General features: G+C 50.2%; 1 protein-coding gene across 1 annotated transcript in view; it reads left to right on the top strand.

Annotated features, from left to right (window-relative positions):
* Window positions 1-24225, top strand: part of BTBD16 (BTB domain containing 16) — a 43142-nt gene that overhangs the window by 5770 nt on the left and 13147 nt on the right. Inside the window, exons 2-8 of the mRNA XM_082424791.1 lie at window positions 503-576; window positions 2514-2657; window positions 5976-6065; window positions 7136-7250; window positions 12073-12142; window positions 12935-13065; window positions 20285-20404. Coding sequence (XP_082280917.1) covers window positions 503-576; window positions 2514-2657; window positions 5976-6065; window positions 7136-7250; window positions 12073-12142; window positions 12935-13065; window positions 20285-20404 — 744 coding nt within the window. The remainder of the gene's footprint in view (window positions 1-502; window positions 577-2513; window positions 2658-5975; window positions 6066-7135; window positions 7251-12072; window positions 12143-12934; window positions 13066-20284; window positions 20405-24225) is intronic.

The raw sequence follows: 24225 nt of genomic DNA, 5'->3' as shown, positions 1-24225 counted from the left end.
GCCCAGACTCCTAGCCACTAGACCACCAGGGAACTCCCTCAGAGTAGATTCTGTGTTTAGATTGTGGGCACACTGAGACTGGGGCATGCATGACCCTAACCAGAAGTTTTGCTGAGTTAACTTTCCAGACATGCCAGGACTCTCTCTCCCTTTCTCCAGCAGTTATTTATTGAGCACCTACTATATGCTAGGCACTGTTTTAGACACTCACCCAAAGAGGTGTCATTTAGGCAGCCAGATGTAGCCTCAAATACCTCCTTGGTAAGATCTACCCGCAAACTGAAAACCGGAATTAATGTTTTGAGCCGGTCATCAGACAGAGCTTACAGTTTGTCATATTGGCAGACACATAGTGACCTGAGGAAACTGTCCCAAAGGGAGAGATATGATAAGACTGATTCATTTATGCTTTAGGGATGCTTACACTGGAATCATACATGTTGCAGATGAAGAAAAATGTCAGTATTAACACCTGGATTTTTTGTTTGTATTTTTTCTTGAGGTTATGCATTTCACAAATTCAGAAAAATTTCCCTGAGAATTTGAAGAACAAGGCCATCCAAAGCGGGGAGGCAGGTGAGTTCTTGTCACCAATGGATTCGTCAGAATGTTGCTGACCTCAGGGGTAGCTTATGGTCTTTATGGAAGGAAACCAAACCAGAGGCCTGGCCACTAGTCTGTAAATTCTGTTCCTGCCCACTGCACAATGTCCCACGTGTAATAGGTGACTGTAAATATTTCCCAAATGCACAATGAATGAAACTGCTTGGCAAACACATTTTCATATGCTAATGGCCATGATAAATACAGACCTGCCGAGGTTAATAAATAGGCTTTGGATTGGAAGACTAAGCAGAAGCCCATCAAGCCCGGGGCAGCTGTTCTGTGTCCCTCTGGGCTTTAATCAGTCATGACTTGGATGTCCACATCTGCACTTGTCCAAGAAGACTTATCTGAGGTAGGATGAGGAGTCAGACGGCGTCTGTCCATCTGGGAAAGGCTCACCGAGCCTGGACAGGTCAGCTTCTTGATGGCGCTTTTTTGGATAAACCCCACCCCACGGTGTGACTGTCTGAGGTCAGAGCCAGCCTCCTTCCCCGGCAGAGGCTAATCGATTTCTTCTCGCCCGTCAACTCTGGTTGATGGTGGGAGCGGGGAGTGAGAAGTAGTGTGAGGCCGCCTCTGGGCTCAGGAGAAAGAGTTCCAGATTGGTTGTGATGTCTGCCCTGCATTGCCCTTCTGAAAGCGGAAGGGGGCGCGGGGGACACACTTTATCCACAATTCTGCCCTTGCCTAAAATCACCATTATGGGGCAAGATTCCTTTTCATCAGGCATAGCCAGACTGTCACCTGAGGTGACCGGAGATTTGAGATGAAAACCCAGGTTCTCAACTCCCAGCATCAAACGATATCATAAAGTTGGTGAATAACAATAATAATAACAGGAGAGGAAACAGGTACCCAAAGTCATGCAGTCAAAATAATAGCAAAGCCAAGAAATACGTAGATGGGGTTAGTGAAGCTCAAGGTCCTGTCCGGCGCTGGGATTTAGGGTTTGGGGGGAATCACCCCGAGCATGGCTCCCTTCCCCCCAGCTCTGTGCTAATTCAGGGGTCCAGCCTGCAGAGCCCCCCTTGCCCATAGCCTCCCATGTCTCACCTGGCCAGGCATCCTTGGATCCTCCATCTACCTTCCTATTCAAGTCTCTTCTTTTTTTCTTACCATCTACGCCACCCCGGGTGAGACTCCCCAGCATAAAGCCCTTTACAGTTTGCAAGGAACCCTCCTCACACTGTAATCCCGTTTCATGCCTGTGAGCTGGGCTTTCTGATGATCTCCATTCCCTCGAGAAAAGTAATGCTGATGAGATCTCTGCTCCCTGGTGATGGGGTTTTTTCTAAGCCATTCAGGTGGGCAATAATTAGACACTAACAGCCCAGTATTTTCAACAGGGGACCAGGTAGCAGTTTTGCCCCCCAGAGGACATTTGGCAATGTCTGGAGACATTTTGGGCTGTCACAACTCCTGGGTGGGGCGGGTGATACTGGCATCCAGTGGGCAGAGGCCAGGTATGCTGCTAAACATCCTACAGCACAGGACAGACCCCTCCACAGAGAATTATCTGGCTCCAAATACGAACAGTGCCGAGGCTGGGAAACACTGCAATGGGGGAGGCAAGGTGAGGCCCCCTCCAAGAGTGTCACAGCCAGCGTCCCTGCCCCACGAAGCTTTTTCCAGTCCTCAAGTTGGAGGGCAGCTTGCGTGCCTCTGTTGGTCGGCAGCTCTGGTGGACGTTTACCGCTCTCTAAGTTACCTTGTGCCAGTCGTATCCGCTTGGGAGCCAGGAAGCTCCCTGTGGCTGGCACTTTGTTCCTGAAAGGCCTAGCGAAGCCGCCTGCCCACTCGTTTGCTCGATAACGGGATGGACGGGGAGTACGTGGGAGAAAGAGTGAAAGCATCTTCAGGTCGGGGTGTCGTTAAACTGTTTGCTCAGCATCCTTTCCTCTCCTCAGGTGTGATTCTCGAATGCCTTGGCTTCAGATGGGAACTCCATCAGCCCCAGCTTTTTCAGTCCGGGACCTTGACCAAGCTTTACATGATGGCCCTGGCCCGGGGCAACGCAAACCCTGAGAAGGAGCTGGAGAAGCTTCTGCCAGGTACGTTCTCACCCAGAGCAGGACCCTCAAGGGCTCTCTGGTTAGAGAGACCCCAGCTTGGCATTTGGTTATCTGTTTGGGGACCACGGTCACTCTGGCAGTTAAGAGCAAGGCTCATGGTGTGATCTCATTACAGGATTAACCTCAGTCTCCTCGGCTATAAAATGGGATAATGGTTCTTATTGTGTTTCATTGTGGAGGAGGTAACAGGTGTGAAGTTCTAGAACAACGCCTGGCACATAGTGAGTAGTCAGTAAATGTCAGTTCTGTTCTCATAATAACCCATTCTTGTCCACCAGCTATGATGGAGGCCCTCCCTACTTCTTTGAGAAGAGAAAGTGGGTTGTGTTGAGTCTTCTGATGGGCTTTCTAGAAAGAAGGCATAGTTCTGACATCTGTGGCTTGTTTGGCTCTAAGTCTGCTGGTGGGAGGTTTACAAGTGTACATCAATTTCAGTTTTTCTTTCTCTTTTCTTAACGCCACCTCATACCCAAAAGTATTCAGGTCACATCTTTCTCTCTTTTTCTCTTTTTTGGATCCTAATAATCCCCAGCTGCCCCTTATCTGTCCCATAAGTTCCTCTCCTGCAGCCTTGCCAACTTCTTCTCAGGTCATATAGATTGGCATTGTCTCCAGACAACTCATAAGCAGGTGCCATGGAAAATTCAAGGTCTCCCAAGCAGCCGGCATGCCAGTCAGGATGGGATTGCATTTCCAGGACGTGGCAGTAAAGCTCTGATACTCTGGAGCCAGACGGGCTGCCGGAGCCCCCGGTCGGAAGAGAGAGCCTGGCTGTCTGCCGGCATCTTCCCGGCCACAGAGCCTCTGACTCAGCCTTTCCCGGCCGAGCTGGGAGCCAAGAGCAGGCTGTGGCATCCCCACAGAACTGTAACAGGCTTCACACTTATGATCTTCCTGAGCCTTTGTCCCAGTGTCTTCAGTCGTGGGACTGAGCTCTTTCTCCCATGGTCCCTGTGCCCAGATCACAGCTCTTCCTGGGCAACCAGTGAAAGGCCACTGGGGTCCAGACACTGAGTACAATGAAAATCAAGAGAATATGGAAGGGAAAAATGGAGTTGTCATGTTTTTAGTAAGTCTAGAATGGTCCCACTTAGATTTGGCCCTACTAAAACAGCTGCTCTAATCCAAGCCCCCTGCTAGAGGCTGGGCCCGGCTGGGGGACATCAGGTCACGTGCAGGGATGAAACCTCAGTGCCTGGGCTGTCACAGCTTCCCGGGGTCTCCCCTGCAGGCACCACCAACTGCGTCAGACCCTGGGACTCGTGTCTCCAAGGCTTTCAGTGGGTACAGTCCCAGCCCTTCATGTGCCTTCGATGATGGTTTCTCTACGCATCTCACAGTTATTGCTTTTCTGTTCCTGAGAACATAAGCATCATTCTCCTGGGGTTAGCAGCAGAGGAAGTTTCTGACCAAGCCCTGGAGTGGTGGCTGCTGAGGACACACAGCTCCCCTGGAGCGACCCTGTGCTGGCCACACGGGGCTGTCCCAGCCACTCACGTTCATGTTCATTCCACCCAGAGTCCAGGATCGGCTGTACCATAGCAGCATGTGTTTATTCTCTAGGAGGATCCAAAAGCAAACGACCCTCTTTTACTAAAAACAAACCACTCTGGTTTGGGGGCACCTCAGAAGCGTATGATCAAATTAGCACTTTCCTATCAGATTGTGAAGTTTTACTTACAGAAACTGTCTTCCACGTACTCTGACCTAGCTGATAATATTCCTTCCTCCCTTCAAGAGATGTTCAGTACTTAACTTGTGCCAGGCATTGTGCTAGGAACTTGATGTCGGGGGGTGGGGGACAGACGAGCCCGCCTGAAGTGGCGATAAAGCATGAGAAATCGTGTGATACATAGTGATGCTAACGACGCCTCCTGAACACCCGCTACGTGTCAGGCACTTGCCAGCATCCTCTTGTTTACTGCGCCCAGTGGGGGTGGCTGACAGAGTGGAGCGGGGCAGAGGGGAGGCTGCAGAGATCCAGGGGAGCAAAGTGAGCCAGAGCCAGGAACAGGGCCTGGCACTTAGTAGGTGCTCAATAAACACTGGCCGAATGAGAGCCTGAACAGAGCCAGGTGCCGAGAATGTGGTGAGGGAAGCCTCGATGGCCTTGTTTGCCTGAGGGAAGTGGACCCTTTGTTCTCTTTTTTCTGCATTCTTTGTAGCTGCAAATTGTGACATACTTTGGGCTCCTGACTCATGTCACTTGCGTGACCTGGCACCCTGAGCTCACTGGCCATGGAATCCATTCTTCCATCGATTGGGCCAATACTTACTGAGCACCAGGGTGTGCCAGACTGTGCGGGGCCTGGGGTGGGGTGGCAGGTTCACCGTCCAGTGTGCCTGCCCGGCCGATCGTAAACCAACAGATACTCGGTGTATTGGCAGGTGGTTGGTCCAGGAGGGAACATAAAGCCAGTCTGGGGGGAGGTGGTGGTGTGGAGCTCCCTTCCAAAGCAGAGGGTCAGGCGGGCCCCTGATGGGGAAGAGAGGGAGCTCCACAAATCTCCTGGGCAACAAACCACGAAGAGGCAGGTTTGGGACCTGGTGAACTGGAGACTAGTGGGAGGGTCTTGGGGCCGCTGGAGGGGCTCTGGCTTCGTGCCAAAGGCGTGGGACGCCGCTGGAGACCTGAGGGCACCATGTGTCGTAACTCACATTTCAGAGTAACTCTGAGTGGATCGTGGATGGAGGCTGGCGGTGATACGGGCTGCCCCTTCCCTTCCTCATGGAAGCCCTGTGTGGCGGGGGTCCTTTGTCTGGAGCTCCGTGGGGCAAAGTCTCAGGAGCCGCTGGGAGGACGCCTGGGTCCCGCACTCATCCTTCCACTGATGGTCCTTGCGCTCCTGCCCGGTGCCAGGCCTGAGCTAGGTGCTCGGGGCGCAGGGATGATGGAGGCCCACTCCTGGCCCTCTCGCCGCTCACAGCCTAATGAGAGGAAGGAGGGAGGGAGGGAGGGAGAGAGAGGGGGAGGGGGCTCTGTGTCAGTGTGAGCATCAGTGTACTGGTCGCGACGGTCACAGTGGCTGTGTCAAATCATCGGGGAAGCTGGCCCAGGGGGACACGGGAACTCTCTGTACTATTTTTGGAACTTCTTGTGAGTCTCAACTATTTCAAAATAAACAATCATTTCAACAATGCATCCACTAAACCAACAAGCAAACAGAAATGAACAAGATACAGCGTGATCCACGCCAAGATCGAGGCTGCGCGAGTGGTTGTGGGGCCTCACGCTGTACCTGCGCAGGTCACTGTGGCTGTCACACCCGTGTGCCCTCGTCCCGTTCCCTTCGCTAGCTCAGCTGCCCGGGAAGATGAAAGAACAACGCCCCGTAAAGAAGATGATCATTTCCTTGAAGATCAATGACCCTCTGGTCACCGAAGCTGGTAATGTGCACCTGTCCTTGTATTCTGAGAGTGTCGTTGAACAAACTGCCTCTCAGATTTGAAAAACAAACAAAACACCCCAAACTGGAGGCACACGGTGTTCAGTGCCTCCTTATTAAAAATAGCTGAGCAGCGCAGGGCGGAGGGGAAGGAGGCTGGCACAATGTAGGGAAATGAAAGAAGGGGGCATTCTGCTAAAGAGAGGTCCTCGTCCTTGTAAAGAGGAGAGAGGAATGCAGAGGAGGGAGGAAGAGGCAGGCTACCCAGACAGACCCAGGGAAGATGTCACTGCTTTTCTGGGCTCAGATGCCCAGGGAAGCTCTCAGGCCCACCCTTGTCCGTAGGCAGCACTGACCCGCCCCTTCCCACCAGGGCCCCTCCCTGGCTGGCTGCTGGCAGCAGAGACCTCCCCCAGGGGGCTCCCTTGGGCTCAGCCCCTCCCCATCCCCTCCCGGCTGCCTAGAAACACCTATTAACAGGTGTTAACGCACCGTGCTATCACGTGCCGTCAGGAAATTATCCGCATAATAATTATCCACACCAGTTGTCCTCAGAGCCCATGGGACTGCACTACAGCGCTATTGGGGATCAGGTGGAACTCGGAATAAGCTGGTCCACGGACTAGCAAATGTATCCTGGCTCGTCCCAGGAGTCCTTAACCTTTCTGAAGACCCCAGACTCTGAGGAAAACCTGCTGTAATGATGTCATCTCCAGAGAACACAAAACACACCTCATGCACACAGCATTGTGCACACCTTGGGGTGGCCACCTCCCCGCACAGGTCACAGACCCCAGGTTAGGACGGAACCCCTGAGGCACAGACTCAGGACAGGCTCACAGAAGATTCTTTCACAGGAGCTCCATGTTCTTTAGCTTCATCCTCAACTCCTTTGTGGGGCTGGGAGCCCAGGCAGCATCTGCGCCCAGGTCAGAGCTGTTGCCTTTTGTCTAATGCATCCCTGACTCCCAGCTCAGGGACACTCATCCAGCAGGGAGGGCACCTGTGCGTGAGGGATGCGGGGCTGCAGAGCCCCATGCTGACGGCTGGCCCTCGATGCTGCCTCCCCAGCCTTCGCCGTGGCCCTGAAGAATCTCTACCTGCGCGAGGTAAAGGTGAGCGTGGACGACGTGCTGGGTGTGCTGGCTGGAGCCCACATTCTTCAGTTCCGCAGCCTGTTTCAAAGGTAAGGAACCGTGGCCAGGCGCGGCCAGGGCCAGCCCCAGGTGGGACCCAAAGGGGCCCCCCTGAACCATCTCACGGAGCATCCCTCTTCCGTGGGCTGGGACATCTGGGGTTACTTTGCATAGAACACAAGTTTGAGTCGGCCATGAATGCTTATGGAAGGTAAATGAACCAAATGGAAAAGCACTGATGGGATTAATTTTTCTAGAATATTTTGTCCCTTCTCTTGGGCTTTTTCAGGGATGTGTGCTTACTGCACTCACGTCCTGAACACAGAGGTGGTATCTTTCACTCTTCCGAGTTCCTAATTCCTGATGCAATTCAACAGAGAGGAGATTTAGGGCAGGGATGCTCTGCCTGGCTTGTTTCACCACCCTAAGCCTCAGTTTCTTCATTTGAGGGAATGAATGAATGAATAAATGAATGAACGAACATCCCATCTTAGCCCAGAGAGGACATCAGCTGCTCTGTAAAAGGCAGGGGCAGGATCTCTTCCAGGGACCTTGCAGGTTTCAACTCACTTTCTATAGAATCCATACAGCCACATTCAATCCCAGAGATTTTTTTGGGGTTGGTGCCTCATTCCTGGGGGCACCTGAAATGACTTGGGCCAGATCCTCGATCTGGAACATCTCGAAGCCTCGTTGGGGATGCAGATGCCCCGTGAACCCAGGGACGCAGGCTTTCAGAGGCCTGGACGTGGCCACAGAAGACACGCAGGGGGGACCAGTCTTGAAAAGGCACTCCAGTGTGTCGGCCTGGCCAGACTATGGGGTTGGGGGGGCTGGCTGTGAGAGATGGGAGGCCCGCCGTCACAGGCAGGGACAGGTCGTGTAGAGTCTCAGGGAGAACCAAGGAGTCTGGCCTTGACCCTGCAGGTGATGGGGGAAAGTCTGGGTTTTCCTGAGAATCCCCACTCCCCTTCCATTGTGTGTCACATGACTTCAGCTCCGCATAACCTTGTGACTGATAATCACTACTAAATCACAGCTTCTGCACGCAGGCGTTTCTGAGCGGCTATTTCCCGGTGCCGTGCGGGAAGATATCTCTGGCCCCAAACCTGGAAGGCCAGCTTCCCTCTTGGAGTGGGGCATCTGGCCACCTTCTGTCTGTGAGCCTCAGCTGCCCTACGGGAGGCCCAGATTCAAAGCCCCATCTTCCTTCCGGAACCGTAGCCCTGGCTCATCTGGGGTGGAACCAAGAATGGCAGACGCTTCATTTCCTTCCTCCTTCACATGCCTTGTCTTGAATGCCGGAGCAGGGAGGGCTCTGGATACTGAGCCAAGCCTATCATTCCACTGACGAACAAACCTAGGCTCGCCTGGGGCTGATGGGCCCTGCCCGAGATTCTACAGATAATTGTGGTGGGGCTGGAATCCGAGGCCGGAGCCAGGCGGGTCTGGCACACAGCTGGGCTGGGTCTCGCCTGCCTTTGAGAGGCTGGTACAGTTGGCAGGGGTGTGGCAGCGCAAGCCTCAGTGTGTGTGTGTGTGTGTGTGTGCATGCGTGCATTCGTGCGTGAACAGAAGTGCCCCGGGTCACTCTGATAGCATCACAAATCCAGGTGCTGGATGGGATCCCAAAGGTCATCTTGGCTGAACCCCCAGCCAGTGCAAAATCACCCAGATGGCTGCTTGAGTCTGAATCACGCACACGTGAGGCCACCCATCTCTAGGGGATGAAGTGTGTGCGTGCGGGTTACACAGGGGGCTGTTTGTTAGACTCATGCATCAATGTCTGCTTTGGCACAACTGGGATCATGGTTGTTGGTTGTTGCCTGCACGCACACGCACACACACACACACACACACACAACCTCCCTAAGGGTCACGGGTCCCTCCAGGCTCACAGGGCTGAAAGGGCATTTCCTTCCATGCAGGCCTGAACTCCATCTGTGGGCAACTGCCTGGTGCCCTTAGACCTTCTGCAAGTGAAAATTCCCACCCTCCCTGAGCCCAGAAGCAAGTGGCCCGGGTGGCCCCAGCGCTTGCTTTGTGTCCTCCAGTCTGGGAAGCCCAGCCAGTGAGTCTGCCAGTGAGAAGGGGAGCACAGGTGAAGGTGTCAGCCTCCTGGAGCACTGATTTCTGTATCCCAACTTCAAACCCAGCTAATTCTGCCCGTGCATCTCTACTGGCAAAAACCCGCTCCTAAAGAACACTGTGCCTGGTGAGGTGTGGGACCTGAACCTCGCACACAGGCCCTTTCACACCTGGTTTCTCCCTTGCTGATTGGTGAGCTCGGCTCACAGTGAGGCCAGGAGCCCCAGGAGGAGAGGAGTTTTGTCTGTACATGGCAGGTATTTCCAGAAACAGCCACAGAGGCTGGCACAGAGGAGACACTCGGGGGATGGATTTATGCTGGGAGGGCTGCTTCCTGGCAGTCTCTAGTTTCAAGGGGGGAGTGTTGGGAGGAGGCAGAGGTACCAGGCAGAAGGAGGTACCTCTGGAAATCAAAGCAGAGGGAGCATGTGAGGAGAAGCAATCAGGGAGACTTCCAAGAGGAGGTGGCACTTGAGCTGAGCCTGAAAGGATGCCAGTTGTCAAAGGGTGAGAGAGAAGAGGACTTCAGGCAGAGGAGAGCATAGAAACTGGAACGTGCTTGCCACTAAGACCCAATGTGGCTGGAGTTGGGGAGGGGTGTGGAAAGATGAAGGGAAAGGTGGGTGGGGAAGTTAGGGTGAATGCAGGTCATGCAGACCTTAAAGGCCATGTGAGCAGGTTCTACCTGGTTCTGCCAGCAGAGGAGAGCCTGAAGCTTGGGCGGGGAGAGTGACCAGAGCCCCTCTGTGTTTTTGGCTGAGACCTTCAGGATGCGGTGGGGACGCGGGAGGCTGGTGTGGGCAGGGAGACCTGTGCAGAGGCCCGGGTGAGAGAGAGGAGGGTCTGAACTAGGCAGGGGAAGTGGGAAGGGAGGGGAGGGGGCAGGTCTTCCAGGAGACGGTGAAGATGTAGAATTGACGGGACTCAGCAATCTCACCTGCCAGCATACCTGAGAGATGACAGCAGAGTCTAGTGTTTACCCAGCACAGATTTTTCCAATACTCAGGACAATTCCTTATAATGGGTATGATCAGTCTCACTGTGGTAAAGGGGCCATCCTAGGATCCAAGGAGGGTGGGGCGTAAAGTGCCTTAACCATGACCAGATTGTTTTTCATTCATTATTTCTTGCCTTGTTCTAGTAAAAGTTTTTGGTGTCTTAAAAGAATACATAAAATAACAGGGCACAAATTGTTCAAAAAGAAAAGAAAAGAAAAAGGAGAAAGGAAAACAAGGCTGGAGAAGCTAAAATTACATAACCAAACCTACACTCTATAACTTTTGACTGTGAGCTCCCGAGCAGCTAATATGAAAAGGGAAACCTGATCAATGACATTAGATAAAACAAAGAAACCAAAAAATGACTTGGGAGATAAAACCCTGGGTGTCTTCATCAGATGACATTGAGTGATGCGATGATCAATGTCCTCAACTATATCCACAGAGTAAATACAATGATAAATTTAATAATGTTCTTTCTTGATATTGGCAAAGTCTTCACTTCAAAATGCAACAGAGTAAAAGCTATTCTTCAGGGGTGTGGGTGTTGGTGGTAATGAGCTCCTCAGCTCTCTGCTGATCTGGCTTAATTGAAGAATACATTTTAGAATATGTGCAAGACTTACCAGATATCCTTTAAGCCTTTGTCCAAGAGCAACATGTATCTCAACTGAGTTTAGGATAACCATTGAGTAATAATGAGTTCAAGATTTTGCTTCTGTATGAGAGCTCAGTAGCTATTCTCTGGTGCCCTGTTTGATGACATGAACATGCCTTAAGAAAATTGTGCTGGAGACTAATCTCAGCTGTGACAGGTGAGTCACTGAAACTCTAACCCAGCATATCCACCCCACCACACACCCTGCCCACCCCAGCTCATCTCCTAGTCCTGCTCCCCCTCACTGCACTGCATCTCGCATCTCCTTGATGTTCCTTCAAAGTACGGCCCCTGTCCCTGCCTCAGGGCCTTTGCACATCCTGTTTCCTCTTCTTGGAATGCTGGTCTCCCAATTTCTGGTCTGAACAGTTCTTTGTTCTCCTCCTTCAAGGTTTAAATGTCACTTTTCTGATCATCCCCCCACTAGGTCAGATTCCCCCTTTTTCACATTCCTATGGCACCTTGTTCTTTGATTTTTTAACCCTTAACACAACTGTAATAATGTGGTTACACGTCTAAATGTTTATTTAACGTGTGTTGGGCCCACTGGCTTTGTTCTTTGTAACCCAAGGGCCTCGCAGGGTGCCTGGCACATAGTACCTGCTCAGTAAATAGATCTTTGATGAGTAAGTGAAGCAAGTAAATGAGGCCTAGTCGTGAAAAGGACGGAGATTTTCATCAGAAACTTGCTTTTTGAATCTACTCTCGTACAGAGAGGAACAGGTCTGGAAGCCCCTCTACAGCTCTGCAATGGTCTGTACAGGAAGAAGATACCTCCAGCAGGGGGGCAAGCAAATGGTCACCCTGGCTAAAATTAAAACTCAGTAAGGCACCTTTAGGTGCTTAATCTCTAAACAGTAATACTTCTCCCTGGTGCCAAGGCTACGTTGTTTCTTTCAGAAGGATTTGACCTTAGGCCTCACCTCCCTCAGCCCAGGACTTTTTGCAACAAGCCTGGCCGGTCTTGTCCTCCAGCCAAATGTCCACATCCCTAAAATAAGGCTCCTTTCCTTCCCTTCCCTGAAAGGTCTCTGCTGCCGGCACAGAGTTGAGGGAAAACCTCTGGGGCTGCCCACTTCCCTAAAAGCAGCCTGGGGGCCTCCAGGAACAGCAGTTGTCTCTCTGCAGGTGTGTGACCACGATGATGAACGGACTCACGCCGGGCACCATCAAGAACTTCTACCTGGCTGGCTGCAAGGTGAGAGCGACCTGGACAGGGCACGTGGCACCTGGGGGGCCCTCAGGAGCACCCAGACTCTGGGATTTCACGCACCAGGCCCAGCTCCAAAAAATCTGATGCCACCAACCTAGCAGTGCCAAGTGAACAATCTTTAAAAATCATTTTATGTTTAAAAGAATATTTTAACACTCCAAAAGGTAGAAAAGCTTTCATCTGGGGGTGAGGGGGTGGGGAGGGGAAAGCCAGCGTTTCTCGCCAAAACAGCAGACAACATTCCAGGACATTCTTGGTGGGGTTGAGGGAAATTCGTCCCCCCTGGGCTCAGTTAGGGTGTCAGGGTTGGCAGTAAATGATGTAATCTAACACTCTCATTATCAGAGGAGAAAACTGAGACCCAAGCGGGGCAGGATGGGCGGGGGCGGGGGGGGGGGGAGCGTCTGTGATCAGTCACAGACCTCAGTTCAGAGATTTCAGCTTGCAAGCCCTGTGAACCACTTACCTAGCTGTGTGACCTCAGGCAAGAGCAGGAATCTTGGAGCCTCAGTTTTTCCCTCGGTAAAATAGGAATAATAATGAACCGACCTCATAGGGTAGCAGTGAGGATTGATTTGAATCAACCTAGTGCAGTGCCTTGAGCATAGCAAACACGCAGAAAACGTTATCTGCTGCAGTTTCTGTTGTGAAGAAGCGGTTTGAGCAGGGCTGCAGCACGGCCTTCCCGAGAGCACGCGTGTAGCATCGTCGCCTTCCAGCAGAGGGCGCTGAGAGTTCAGGGACTCCTTTCTCCATGCGCTTTTCTTGCCTTCGCAGTACAAGGAAGAGCCGCTCACCACGGCCTGTGAGAAGTGGATGGAGATGAACTTGGTCCCTCTGGTGGGGACACAGATCCACCTCCGGAAAATCCCGCAGGAGCTGCTGCACAAAGTGCTGAGGTCCCCCAGGTCAGAGCTGGCTCCCAGCGAGCTTCCCCTGGGATGGGGAGAGGGAGGTGTTAGGGGGCCCTGCACCTACACCCCTGCTGGACATGCCCAGTGTGCAGTGCCTTCTCCGTCCCAAACGTCCCTCCCTCCTGGACAGCCTGGCCTCGGGGCGGCCCAAACGTGGGTACTGTGCTCGGGCATGGGGAGGGGTGCTATTCATCAGAATAGGGACCCTCGGGGTGCCCGCTGTCTCATTACCCACCTGGTAATTAATTAATTGCCTAAATAATGTTTTAAAATTCTGTCAATATTAAGACACATTCATTGTGGAAAATTTGGAAACCAGAGAAAAGGGAAAAAGGAAAAGGCTCTCACCCCGAAATCAGTTTTTTGTTTTTTTTTTTAATTTTTATTTATTTGTTTATTTATTTATTTATGGCTGTGTTGGGTCTTTGTTTCTGTGCGAGAGCTTTCTCTAGTTGCGGCAAGTGGGGGCCACTCTTCATCACAGTGCGCGGGCCTCTCACCATCGCGGCCTCTCTTGTTGCGGAGCACAGGCTCCAGATGCGCAGGCTCAGTAATTGTGGCTCAAGGGCCTAGTTGCTCCGCGGCATGTGGGATCTTCCCAGGCCAGGGCTCGAACCCGTGTCCCCTGCATTGGCAGGCAGATTCTCAACCACTGCACCACCAGGGAAGCCCCCGAAATCAATTTCTATCTCCAGCCCTGAACAGTTCTAGACTCAGACATTCCACTGCCGGTATGACCTCACTGACAGTTAAGGCTAAAACCCAACTCTTGGTGCCCTGCCCTTTACTGCACCCCCCCCCCAGTGTTCCTTGATGAGCTGCTCAAGCCCCTGGGAGACCACTTCATCCTCCCGCACAAGTGCAACCCATCTCTGTGGGCCTCTGCGTGGGCACCAGCCAGAGGCCAACCTTCCAGGTCTCTCATCTGGACCAGCACAGGGCCCTCTAACTCAGGGTCTTGGTCTGCTCCTGACCCCCTTCCAATCACATCTTTAACCCAGGGGGCTTTGGCTCTGCCAATCCGGCTCCTCTGTGCTACCCACGTGGCAACCACAGGGCTTTCCTTAGACTCTGGCCAGCGCCTGGCCTTTTAGGTTATTTCCAGTGTTTCACTGATATAAATAGTACCTTCCTGACATCCTTCAACGTACGTTTATCTTCATCTCAGATTATTTTCCCACAGTGAATTCCTAGAAGTGAAATTACTAAGCCAAAAGGACTTTGTTTTTACTACTATTTTAAAAAATATTTTATTTGAAAATAATTTCAAACAAATTAGGTAACAAGAAAAGTACAAAGAATATCTCAGTACCCTTTACCCTGCTTTGTTCAATCTCTGTCCTGTTTGCTTTATCATTTGCATCTTTGTGTGTATCTATTAACACACATTTTTTTAACCCTTTGAGGGCAAGTTGCATATATCATGTTCCCTTACCCCTGAATGCTTCAATGTATATTTCCTAATAAAGAGAATTTTTCTGATATAATCCCAATGCAGTTAACAACTTCAGGAAATTTGACATTGATGTGATACCTTACACAATGTGATGCATTGACTTGACACTGTCCTTTATAGCATCTTTTTTCCTCCAGTGCAGGATCAGGTTAGGACCACGTATTGCATTTAATTGTTGTGTCTTTGGGGGACTTTTTAAAAGGTTCTTGATACCCACTGCCAAGTTACCAAGATGATATTCCCTTTGGGTGAATTACAAAAATGAAGACAAAATTCTACAAAAAATTGTAATGGTATATTAGGAAATAAATGTTTCCTCATGCATGTGTGGTGGAAAGCGTTCCGATTCCAAGAATTAGACTTGGAAAGATTTGTTCTCCTGTTGGTTTGAATTGACTCAGTAGTTGGCAATGCCCTCAGACTTACAGGGAAATGAGGTTGGTAGAACAACGTTCTGGGTTCTGGTGTTGAGGGAGACCTCTAATCTCTGTATTATCTAAGAAGACCTCAGGAACTTGGGCCCCAAGAGCAATGCCAGGCCCCGGCAGGTGGAGCTGGGGGCTCGCAGGGTCATTTTGCCCTGCTCTCCATGGCTTTTCCACAAGTGCAAGCTCCCCACCCTCCATGGAGCAAAGGTTGTGCAACCCTTGAAGAAAAGATAAACATGACAGCCCTTAGACTTCTCATGACACTGTCCCTCCCTTGGAAAGACTGAGCTGTCTCACCCTGGTAACATTTAACCAAGGAAGGGAAAAAGAATGTCTGACCACAACCAGAAAGTTAGCGATGGGATACGCCCTAGAAAAGGCTGGCTGGGCAGGAAAAGAGGTCAAGAACATTACGTGTCAAGCGTCTAGACTCACAAGTTTGGGGAGACATGACTGATGTGGACACGGGGTCCTGCTCCTCTGGCCCCACCCCAGGAGCTGTCTGTCTTCACAGACAGTGCCGGGCTCCCTGGAGGGAGGGGAGAGCCTGTGGGGCCTCAGGCATGTCGTCAGCGCATGTGCCCTGGAGGGACCAGGCCCTGGGCTCCTGGACCTCATGCTGCCGTCTTGTCTTCTGAGGTGAACGGTCCTCGTCTGGTTGATGTCCAGCTGCCTTGAAGCTGGAGGGAGGAGGGGAACAGAGGGCATGGAAAGAGGGGCCTTGGGCCACACCCAGTGCCTGGGGAGATGGTTAGAAATTTACCAGGCTCGGGCTCCTCATCTTAGTGGCTGGTGGGCCTGACACCACGGACCACACCTGCTTAAGAAAGGACCTTTGGGTGAATTAACTTTTTTTAAAAATTAATTAATTAATTAATTTATGGCTGTGTTGGGTCTTCGTTTCTGTGCGAGGGCTTTCTCTAGTTGCGGCAAGCGGGGGCCACCCTTCATCGCGGTGCGTGGGCCTCTCACTATCGCGGCCTCTCTTGTTGCGGAGCACAGGCTCCAGATGCGCAGGCTCAGTAATTGTGGCTCAAGGGCCTAGTTGCTCTGCGGCCTGTGGGATCTTCCCAGACCCGGGCTCGAACCCGCGTCCCCTGCATTGGCAGGCAGACTCTCAACCACCGCGCCACCAGGGAAGCCCTGAATTAACTTTTACTGAGCGCGTCTGGGTGTGTGCTGTGCTGTGTGCACTGTCCCTTTTAATCCCCACAGTGCTGTTCGGTAGGTACAATTATTGTCCCTAAGATAAGAGCAATGATAAAAGACAGGGCTAAGCTCGAGCTCAGGGCTCCGGGCTCCAAGGTCCAGGTCCCACCCTCACTGCTGCACCATCTCCTCATTTGTAACAGAGGCCAGGTTTCCCAGCAAACAGAACTCAGCGAGTGCTGGGTTGTCCGGGGAAGTCACATGGCCCCAGGGCATCTGTGTGGAAAGGCCAGCCCAGGGTCAGGGATGGAGAGTCCCTCAGCTCCCACTTAGCGTAGACTGTGACGCATCCCTCGCTCGTGGGCGTGGTGTTTGGGTCTCTAAGCCTTGTCGGAAGGAACAACATCTGTCTCAGCAGGTGCTTCAACTTCAAGGCCATTTACCTTCCCCATCCGAAGTCCCTTTGATTTCATCTTCCTTTGGGTTTTTCTTTCCATCTTGTAAATGACCTGTGGTAAAACACACAGTTTCCCTGACCTCCTGGGCCTCTGGTTTTCAGTCAGTTTTCTCCTTAAAGGTCACCACTCAGTGACCCTGTTTCACTCACTCTAATATTATGAAAACTTCATTCTGAATTCTGTTTTTCTGGAAGCCAAGCTCCTTGTAGACTTAGGAGAATGGAGGACTCAGAGGGCTGTCTAGTTCTACCTGCACGAAAGGCTGCCCTGCAACCAGGGGGGCACGTGTCCCACCACCCCCAGGCTTCCTGTCTATGATGCAAAGAGTCTCGAGGTCTCAGGAATTCCCTGAGAAAAGCCACCGTGTCCTCCAAGGCATTTGGAACACCACTGGGCAGCCCTCTCAAACAGTATTTCCTGCAGCTAATGCTTCTCTGGCGAATAACAACAATACCTATCAATTATGAAGCACTTGGGGTATACGGAACACGCTGAGTGGGTTTTCAGGTCTAATTCTTACAGCAACCCAGGGAGGTATTCCTTGTGTTTTCCCCTGCGGAATGGAGATTATAGGATGTGAAAGAATTGCTCCTGCCACGCAGCAAGAGGGTTGGGAATTGAACCCAGGTCTGAGTGGCCTCAATGCCCGTGGTCATTACCAGCCCACTGGTGTGCTCTGCTCCAAGCTTTCTTATTCCTTACTGATGGTCAAGATCAATAAGGACATGGAAGGTCATATTTTTGATTATAAAAAAAAGTTACAAAGGTAGGAGGATAATGCAAAACACAATTGGACCCACCTCCCCAAATGAACAGATGGTAGCATTTTGTCGTAAGTTAAGAAATAAAACATGACCAAGAAAGCAGAAGTCAGCTGTGTGCTCCGCCCAACCCCCCCGCCCAGCCCTATTCCCCTTCCTTCCTCTTGGCCTCCCTCCCTCCCTAAAGTGGAGGATTTGTGTGAATCCAGTCCATGAGATTTTATTCTTGTTACATACATGTACATGCAAAAATAATGCACAGTCTCGTTTTGCAAAGGTTTAAATTTCAAATCAACTTTCTCATAGTGATTGCAGTGATTGTGACTTCCTGCAACTTACTTTGTTCACTAACAACATGTGATGTGTTCTCGCCGTATTGATATGTATGTACCTAATTAGCATCTTAAATTTTAATTGTTGTACAGGGCTCTGATGAATGAATAGACAACAGTATTTTCATTCCCTTCCTAATGGCCTTTTGTTTTATTTTGCTTCATTTTTGCAATGACAATCAGAGCTGCAGTGGACATCCTTGTTCATATTTTCTTGTTCACTTGGGCACGGCTTTCTCTATGGTCTGTGTTCAAAAGGAGATCTTTATTGTTTATACACAGTTTTCTCAATAAGAATAGAGGACAATGTCTTGTTAAAGGCATTTTTACACCAGTTACATCCCAGTGGCTACTTGTGAGCCCCAATAAACACATGTAGAACAGCCCAGATGTTCGCCTGTGTTGGAGGGAAGTTTAGGATCTCTCTGAGTTCCGTCTTGATTCAGATCATCAGAGCTCTTAGGTAAATGAAAATATGTTTGAATGTCCTCAGCATGATTATTTCCTGTAGGAACTCATACTTTAGGGTACTAATACTTGGCCTAAAGACAGAGGGCTTTATTTCAATAATTACCCTTCATCATAAAAGTAAAGCCAGGGTCCTGATTCATGGAGCTCCCAATTACTCCCCTTGTGTTGGTAAGCTCCTCTTTGGTAAGATCTCAAAGAGCCTTCTGGGCTTGAGGACCTCAAGCGTGGGTTCTGCACCAGAAGACACGTAGCTCCCCAGCCCAGCAGTTGAAGAGTTCCTCGTGGGGACATCATACCAAGTGGTTCTGTGATGTCTCCCCTCTTGGCTCACTGTTATTGCCCAGACAGTGACAAATTTGGTCACTGTCTGGCCAGAGTCAACGCCCACTCATTGTAGGTGCCTAAAAAAAATAAGAGGAAAGAGACCGTTCTACTGTGTCCAGAAATAGCGAGAGGGGCGGGAGGGTGACATTCCCATTGCTCTTTGAGTCACGGTTTAGCTTGGCTTCCACCCACCGTGACCACTAAAGTGGTGGTTGAAGAGGCTGTGATATATTTTGAAGCCAGGGTGCATCTCCGTGGTCAGAGACAGAAAATATCAATGGGTTTAAGAAAGATTGAAATGACTCAGAGAACCAAGTCATCGGTGGCTCTTAGAGGACCTGTTTGGGAAACATCCTTTACAGAGCTGATTCCGTGGAGAGCAGCCCCCACTCCTCCTCATCCCTTCTTCCTTGATGAGATGTCTCCTGCTGCTGCAGGCACAGTGTGGGCTCTGGAGCCAGGACCCAGACCTCTCGGGCCACTCAGAGCCCTGCCACCCAGGAGTCAGAGCTGCTGTCCCCCTGAGCCCATTACTGTGCCCAGGCACTGCTCTGTGTGTGGTCAGCTCAATAATGGTCCCCCAAAGATGTCGACATCCCAAGCCCTGGAACCTGCGAATACGTTAGGTTGCACGGCAAAGGGGAATTGAGTTCTCAGATGGAACTAAGGTTGCTAATTGAATGAGCTTGGCATGGGGAGGTTATCTTGGATAATCCGTGTGGGCCCAATGTAATCACAGGATTCTTCAATGTGGGAGAGGCAGGAGGAAGAGTCAGAACCAGAGAGAGATTTGAAGATGCTGTGCCGCTGGCTCAAAGATGAAGGAAGGGGCCACAAGCCAAGGGATGCCAGCAGCTTCTAGAAGCTGGAAAAGGCAAAGAAATGATTCTCCCCTAGACCCTCAGGAAGGAGCACGGCCCTGCCCACACCTTGATGTTAGCCCAGTGAGATCCATTTTATACTTAAGACTTCTGGAACAATAAGATAGTAAATTTGTGTTGTTTTAAGCCACTCGGTTTGTGGCAATTTGTTACAGCAGCAATAGAAGAATCATATGATGTGTCACCTCACATAGCCGTCACAGTATCCTCTGAGCAACTGCTATAATCACTATGTTACAGATGAGGGTATTGCAGCTGCAGGGCCAGTAAGCAGCCTGCAGGAGGTTCCACAGCCAGTTTGGGGCAGAACTGACCCCTGCCCAGGTCTGACCTCAGAATTATGTGACTTTGGATAAGTTATTCACATTTCAGCCCTCAATCAGGGCCAGGACTGGAATATGACCAGTGAGGCACTCACCTCAGGTGCAAAATTTAAGGGGCACGAAAAACCTCAGTCATTGAGATAAAATGTATTTTAATGCAATATTTTACAGTGAGAATTAATGCAAAAAAAAAACCATGATGAACAAAACATTAAATTTTTAAATAAACGTAGGGTCAGTCCAATTTCCACATCTATAAAAGTAAGGAATATATCCCAACTGCAGGGTTGCTGTGTGGAATTAAATTTTAAAAGTGCGGAAACGCCTTGGGAACACTGTCTCCCAGTAGGAGCTCATTCAGTGATGGCCATTGTTTAACAGCAGCACAGCCAGTGGGTGAAAACACAGGCTCTGGTGGCGACAGGTGACTTGAGGTTCACGGTCCAGCCATGCAGGTTACCAGCTGAGTGACCCTGAGCAAGTCACTCGAAATCTCTCTATGTGAGTGCACCTACAGACTCAGGGTGGTATCGCCTCCTTCCTAAACTCACTTTTAATTTTTCAGTTTTTTACACACAGTGTGGTTTTGGCTGTTCCTAAAATTACTTCTCAATCTTTTATTTTGGCCAGGTTGTTTACTTTTAGCGAGCTTCACCTTCTGAAAACACTTCTTTTGTGGGTCTACTTGCAACTAAACAACAAAGCTCAGACAATTCCGATGTACGAAACTGTGCTCTCATTTTTTAGCAGGTAATGTGACTTAGTGTTGATTGATGAATAGTACATACACATTTGTTTGCTAATAATATCATGGGGGAAAGCATCAGTGATATTATTTTTCATAGCATTATTTAGAGTGCATAGAATGCAGTTTTCTTATGGGATCTAAGATTATGGGATATCTTTGAACCACTAGATTACTTGAAAAAGTGAATAATAGGTGTTATAATATGAGATAGTCATGTGCCTTTGAGCACGTGTTCTGTGTCCAGTAAAAGACCTGCTGCAAAAGGTATGCTTTTTATTCAGGAAAATTACCATACCGTACTGGCCTTAAAAATTTCATACTTAAAATGTACCTAAATCAGCCCAGATCATTCTCATTTATATTTCACTAGTTAGCATATAACGTTCTGAATTTTCTGGACAAATGAAAAAGCATTTGAATGTACAAAGATTTCATAGCACTAATCCAGTCTCTTAGAATCTCTAAATTTATAAATTCTAAAAGTTATATATCTCAACATTTAAGTGAAAAATAACAATTACAGTAAAAGAATGGGCACCATTTAATTATGCTTACTAAATGCAATAATTCTGATAAACACTTTCTATGTGTAATCTCATTTAATCTACCTAGTACTCAGGGGCTGGTTTTATTATCCCCATTTTACAGATGAGGAAATTGAAGTAGAGATGAATACCTTGTCAGAGATCGTACAAGTGATAAGGGACGGAGCCTGACTTGAGCCCAGACCTGCCAAATCCCAAGACGCTTTGCTGCCCATTCCTGGGATGGCAGGGAGGGTTCCTCTCTTGTGCCCGCTGCAGCTGGTTCAGTCGTGAATCCCTGGGCATGGTGTCTAGAAAGATCCGGAGGCTGCCTCTAGGTTCAGGGTTGTTGTTAGCCGATTACTTCTAAAATTGCCTGGCAGTGCATCTTCTTCCCCTCCCCGTGTCCTCCTCTGCCTGTGTTTTCTGTCTGTTCAACCCCACTGGCAATGTCAGCTGTGGCAGCCTGGGACTGGGGGACAGAGTGGGGTTGAGGGTGAAAACAGTAATCCATCTGGTGTCTCTTCAGCGTCTATTAAAACTTTGTAAATACACTCGCATCATCCAAGCTGGTTGCAGAGTGTGATGGCCCTGTAGCCAAAGACAGTGCCAGGAGGATCCGCCCTAGACGGGCAGGCTTACCTTCATGATCACGTTCTGTTCCCCATATCAGCAGGGACGGGGGCTTCCAAGCAAGATAAGGTGCATTCAAGGAAGTCAAGAGATTCCTTTTCTTTGGCACATGTGAGTTTAACGGATAAACACATCTTCCACATGTTCATCAGCACCTCAACCTGTTTAAGCCAACTTTCGCTTGCATTGTTCTGAAGCGGTTAATCCTTTTCTGGAACATCTGTGCACCATGTCAAGTAAAGAGCCCCTTTTTCCTGTCTCGTTATTTGGGGAAAGCAATGTTCATTGCCAGAATGACATGTCCTTGCTTAGTTTCTATATAATTTGCTTTGAACCCAAATGTCTTAGATCCGCCCTCTCCCACTCTTTTAATAGCCCAAGAGACACTTTTTCTGTTGAGTCATGCACACCAGGAAAAGTCGCTGTTTGGCACCAGGTTAGCCCTCCTACTGGAAATGTCTAGAACTGGGAGATAGGAAATGAGCTAGAATGTGGGTGATTCATTGGAACTGTGTTTTTACTGTGAGAGAAACAAGTGGGAGTGAGAGAGCGAAGGCGTGTGGCCCTGAAAGCAGGGTTTCCAGGGCCTGCCTGAGCTGGGGTCTCCAAGGCTCCTCCCATCCTCGGGTGTTCCTTACCATCATAGCTTGTGCATTACTCCTGAATCGACATTGATTCCATTTTGACCCCAAACCTCAGCCCTCCACACGCATTTCCCCAAGCGCCCGTGAGCCTGCAAGGTTTCCCTTGTTGGAAACCATTCGTGTGTCTCCAAATGGTCTCGCTGCCCAACCTGAGCAGCTGGGATGGTGTCCTCTACCTGGAGCCGTGTTCTCTGAGTCCTGCCCTGCGTCCCTCCTTCCCTCACTCCCTCTCCCTCCCTCCAGCAGGCTTGGTGTCCCCTTGGGAGAAAAGATGAGACGGTCTGGAACTCAGATGCTCTTCCCCTCCGTGGTCACCCAGGCTCACCCCCGACTTTGAGGTCCGTGGTCCATTTTTAGGATCGCGGGTGGTTCGTCTCCCATCCCAGCTCACTCTTCTGCCCCAGAACAGTGGCACCCATAAGGTGCTCCCTGGTCAATGGCCTCCACCTCCCAAGTGCTTGTCCCCTGAGTCCCCGAGGGACTCCTTAGCCGAGGGATCAGCACGTGCTGCCCCGGCTCCCCTGGCCCCAGCCTGCTCTGCCTCCTCTTCTCAGTCCATCCACGGCGGGGCCTCCCCAGGAGCCTTGCCAACCAGGCCCTTACGAACACCTTGGTGGGTGCATACGTTCTGTCTCCCTGGGTACGTCGTGAGCAGCTTGTAGGACGGGTTTACGATCCTTTATTGCATCCTCAGCTCACCTGGCACCGTGCTGAGCATATAACAGCTTATGGAATGATGAAATTCCATCAAACATTTCTATAGAGCTGGGTTGCCCCAGCTGAGAAATGGGTCTTGCCATGCTAATGCCAAATTCAGAGAACTCCATGTCTGCGGCAGCTCGAAATAGGAGGGATGGCAGACAAGTTTCCATTTTTACTGGTGGGTAGGGCCTGTTTGGTGGGCTAGACTAGGAAGAGTTCTAAGGCTTTCTAGAGGCTCAGTGAGAAATAATGTCTCGATAGTTAGGCGATGCCTACCCTAGACATGGGAGGGGGCAGCGGTGGTGCCCAGGCTCTGTGTTGGCCTGAGGATCCCTGGGGCTGAGCCTCAGAGCTGCTGGCCTGCGGGCTTGGGCTGCAAGAAGGCACCTCTGCTCCAGTGGTGGACGGGGTGGAAGTGGTGGAAGTGTGGGAAGTCACGGTCAGCCCGGGCCGGAACTGAGTCACCAGAGGAGCTGAGCTCCACAGTTCAGTGAAGACAGAGGGAACAGCTAGTCAAGGAAGTTTCCACAGCCACTGACAGGGACATTCCAGGAGCATTAGAAGGTGGGGCAGATGAGCAGACCCTGGGAGACAGTACACAGTCTTGGGTATGAGAACCAAGGAAGTTGGCTGTTTGGCCCAATTTTTAAAGTTTCATCTGTTGATGAAATAATTGAAATGACAGAGTGGTTTATAAGGTATCTCCCAGGTGGGGCAACAGAGGTCAGAGTGGACCATCACAATATGGGGACCTCCAAAATGGGATTGTGCTTTCATAATGTGGCCGCAGCGCGACAAGCTGCCGGAATGTTAGACCGGCCAGGAATGAGGCTGAGCTGCAGCTCTGGGTGTGGCCTTGGCTGGCCCAGCATCCAAAAAGGAGGGTTTAGAGCAGCAATTGAGTAAAATAGATCAGATACTCCTTTTCTCAGCCGTCTTAGCAACGTCTTGAGCTAGGAGGGAAGGTATTTGAACAGTTAACTCCTTCAGCACCACTGTACCTGCAAGTAAAGACATATGTCCAAGCCTTTTCTACTCATCTGTGTTCTTTTATTCATTGATTTCTTCTTTCATTCATTCAACAAATAGTTATTGAACATATGCTCTATGCTAGGGGCACCGATGGACAGTGAAAGGGGCAGTTTCTCTGCCTAGCTCCATGTTTAAGAACATCTTCAAAGCTTATTTTCATTGTTGTCTAAATACATCAATACAGAAAGGGAACATGCATGTGTGTATATACACACACACACACACACACACCTCAGCACCCACAGACTGTTTTCCTGGCAGTGGTTAATTTAGAAATACAAATAGGCT

The sequence above is a fragment of the Balaenoptera physalus genome (assembly GCF_965194825.1).
Source record: "Balaenoptera physalus genome assembly, chromosome: 14".
In the NCBI taxonomy this organism is placed as follows: Eukaryota; Metazoa; Chordata; class Mammalia; order Artiodactyla; family Balaenopteridae; genus Balaenoptera; species Balaenoptera physalus.
The sequence above is the reverse complement of the archived record's forward strand: the minus strand, read 5'-3'. Positions and strand labels throughout refer to the sequence as shown.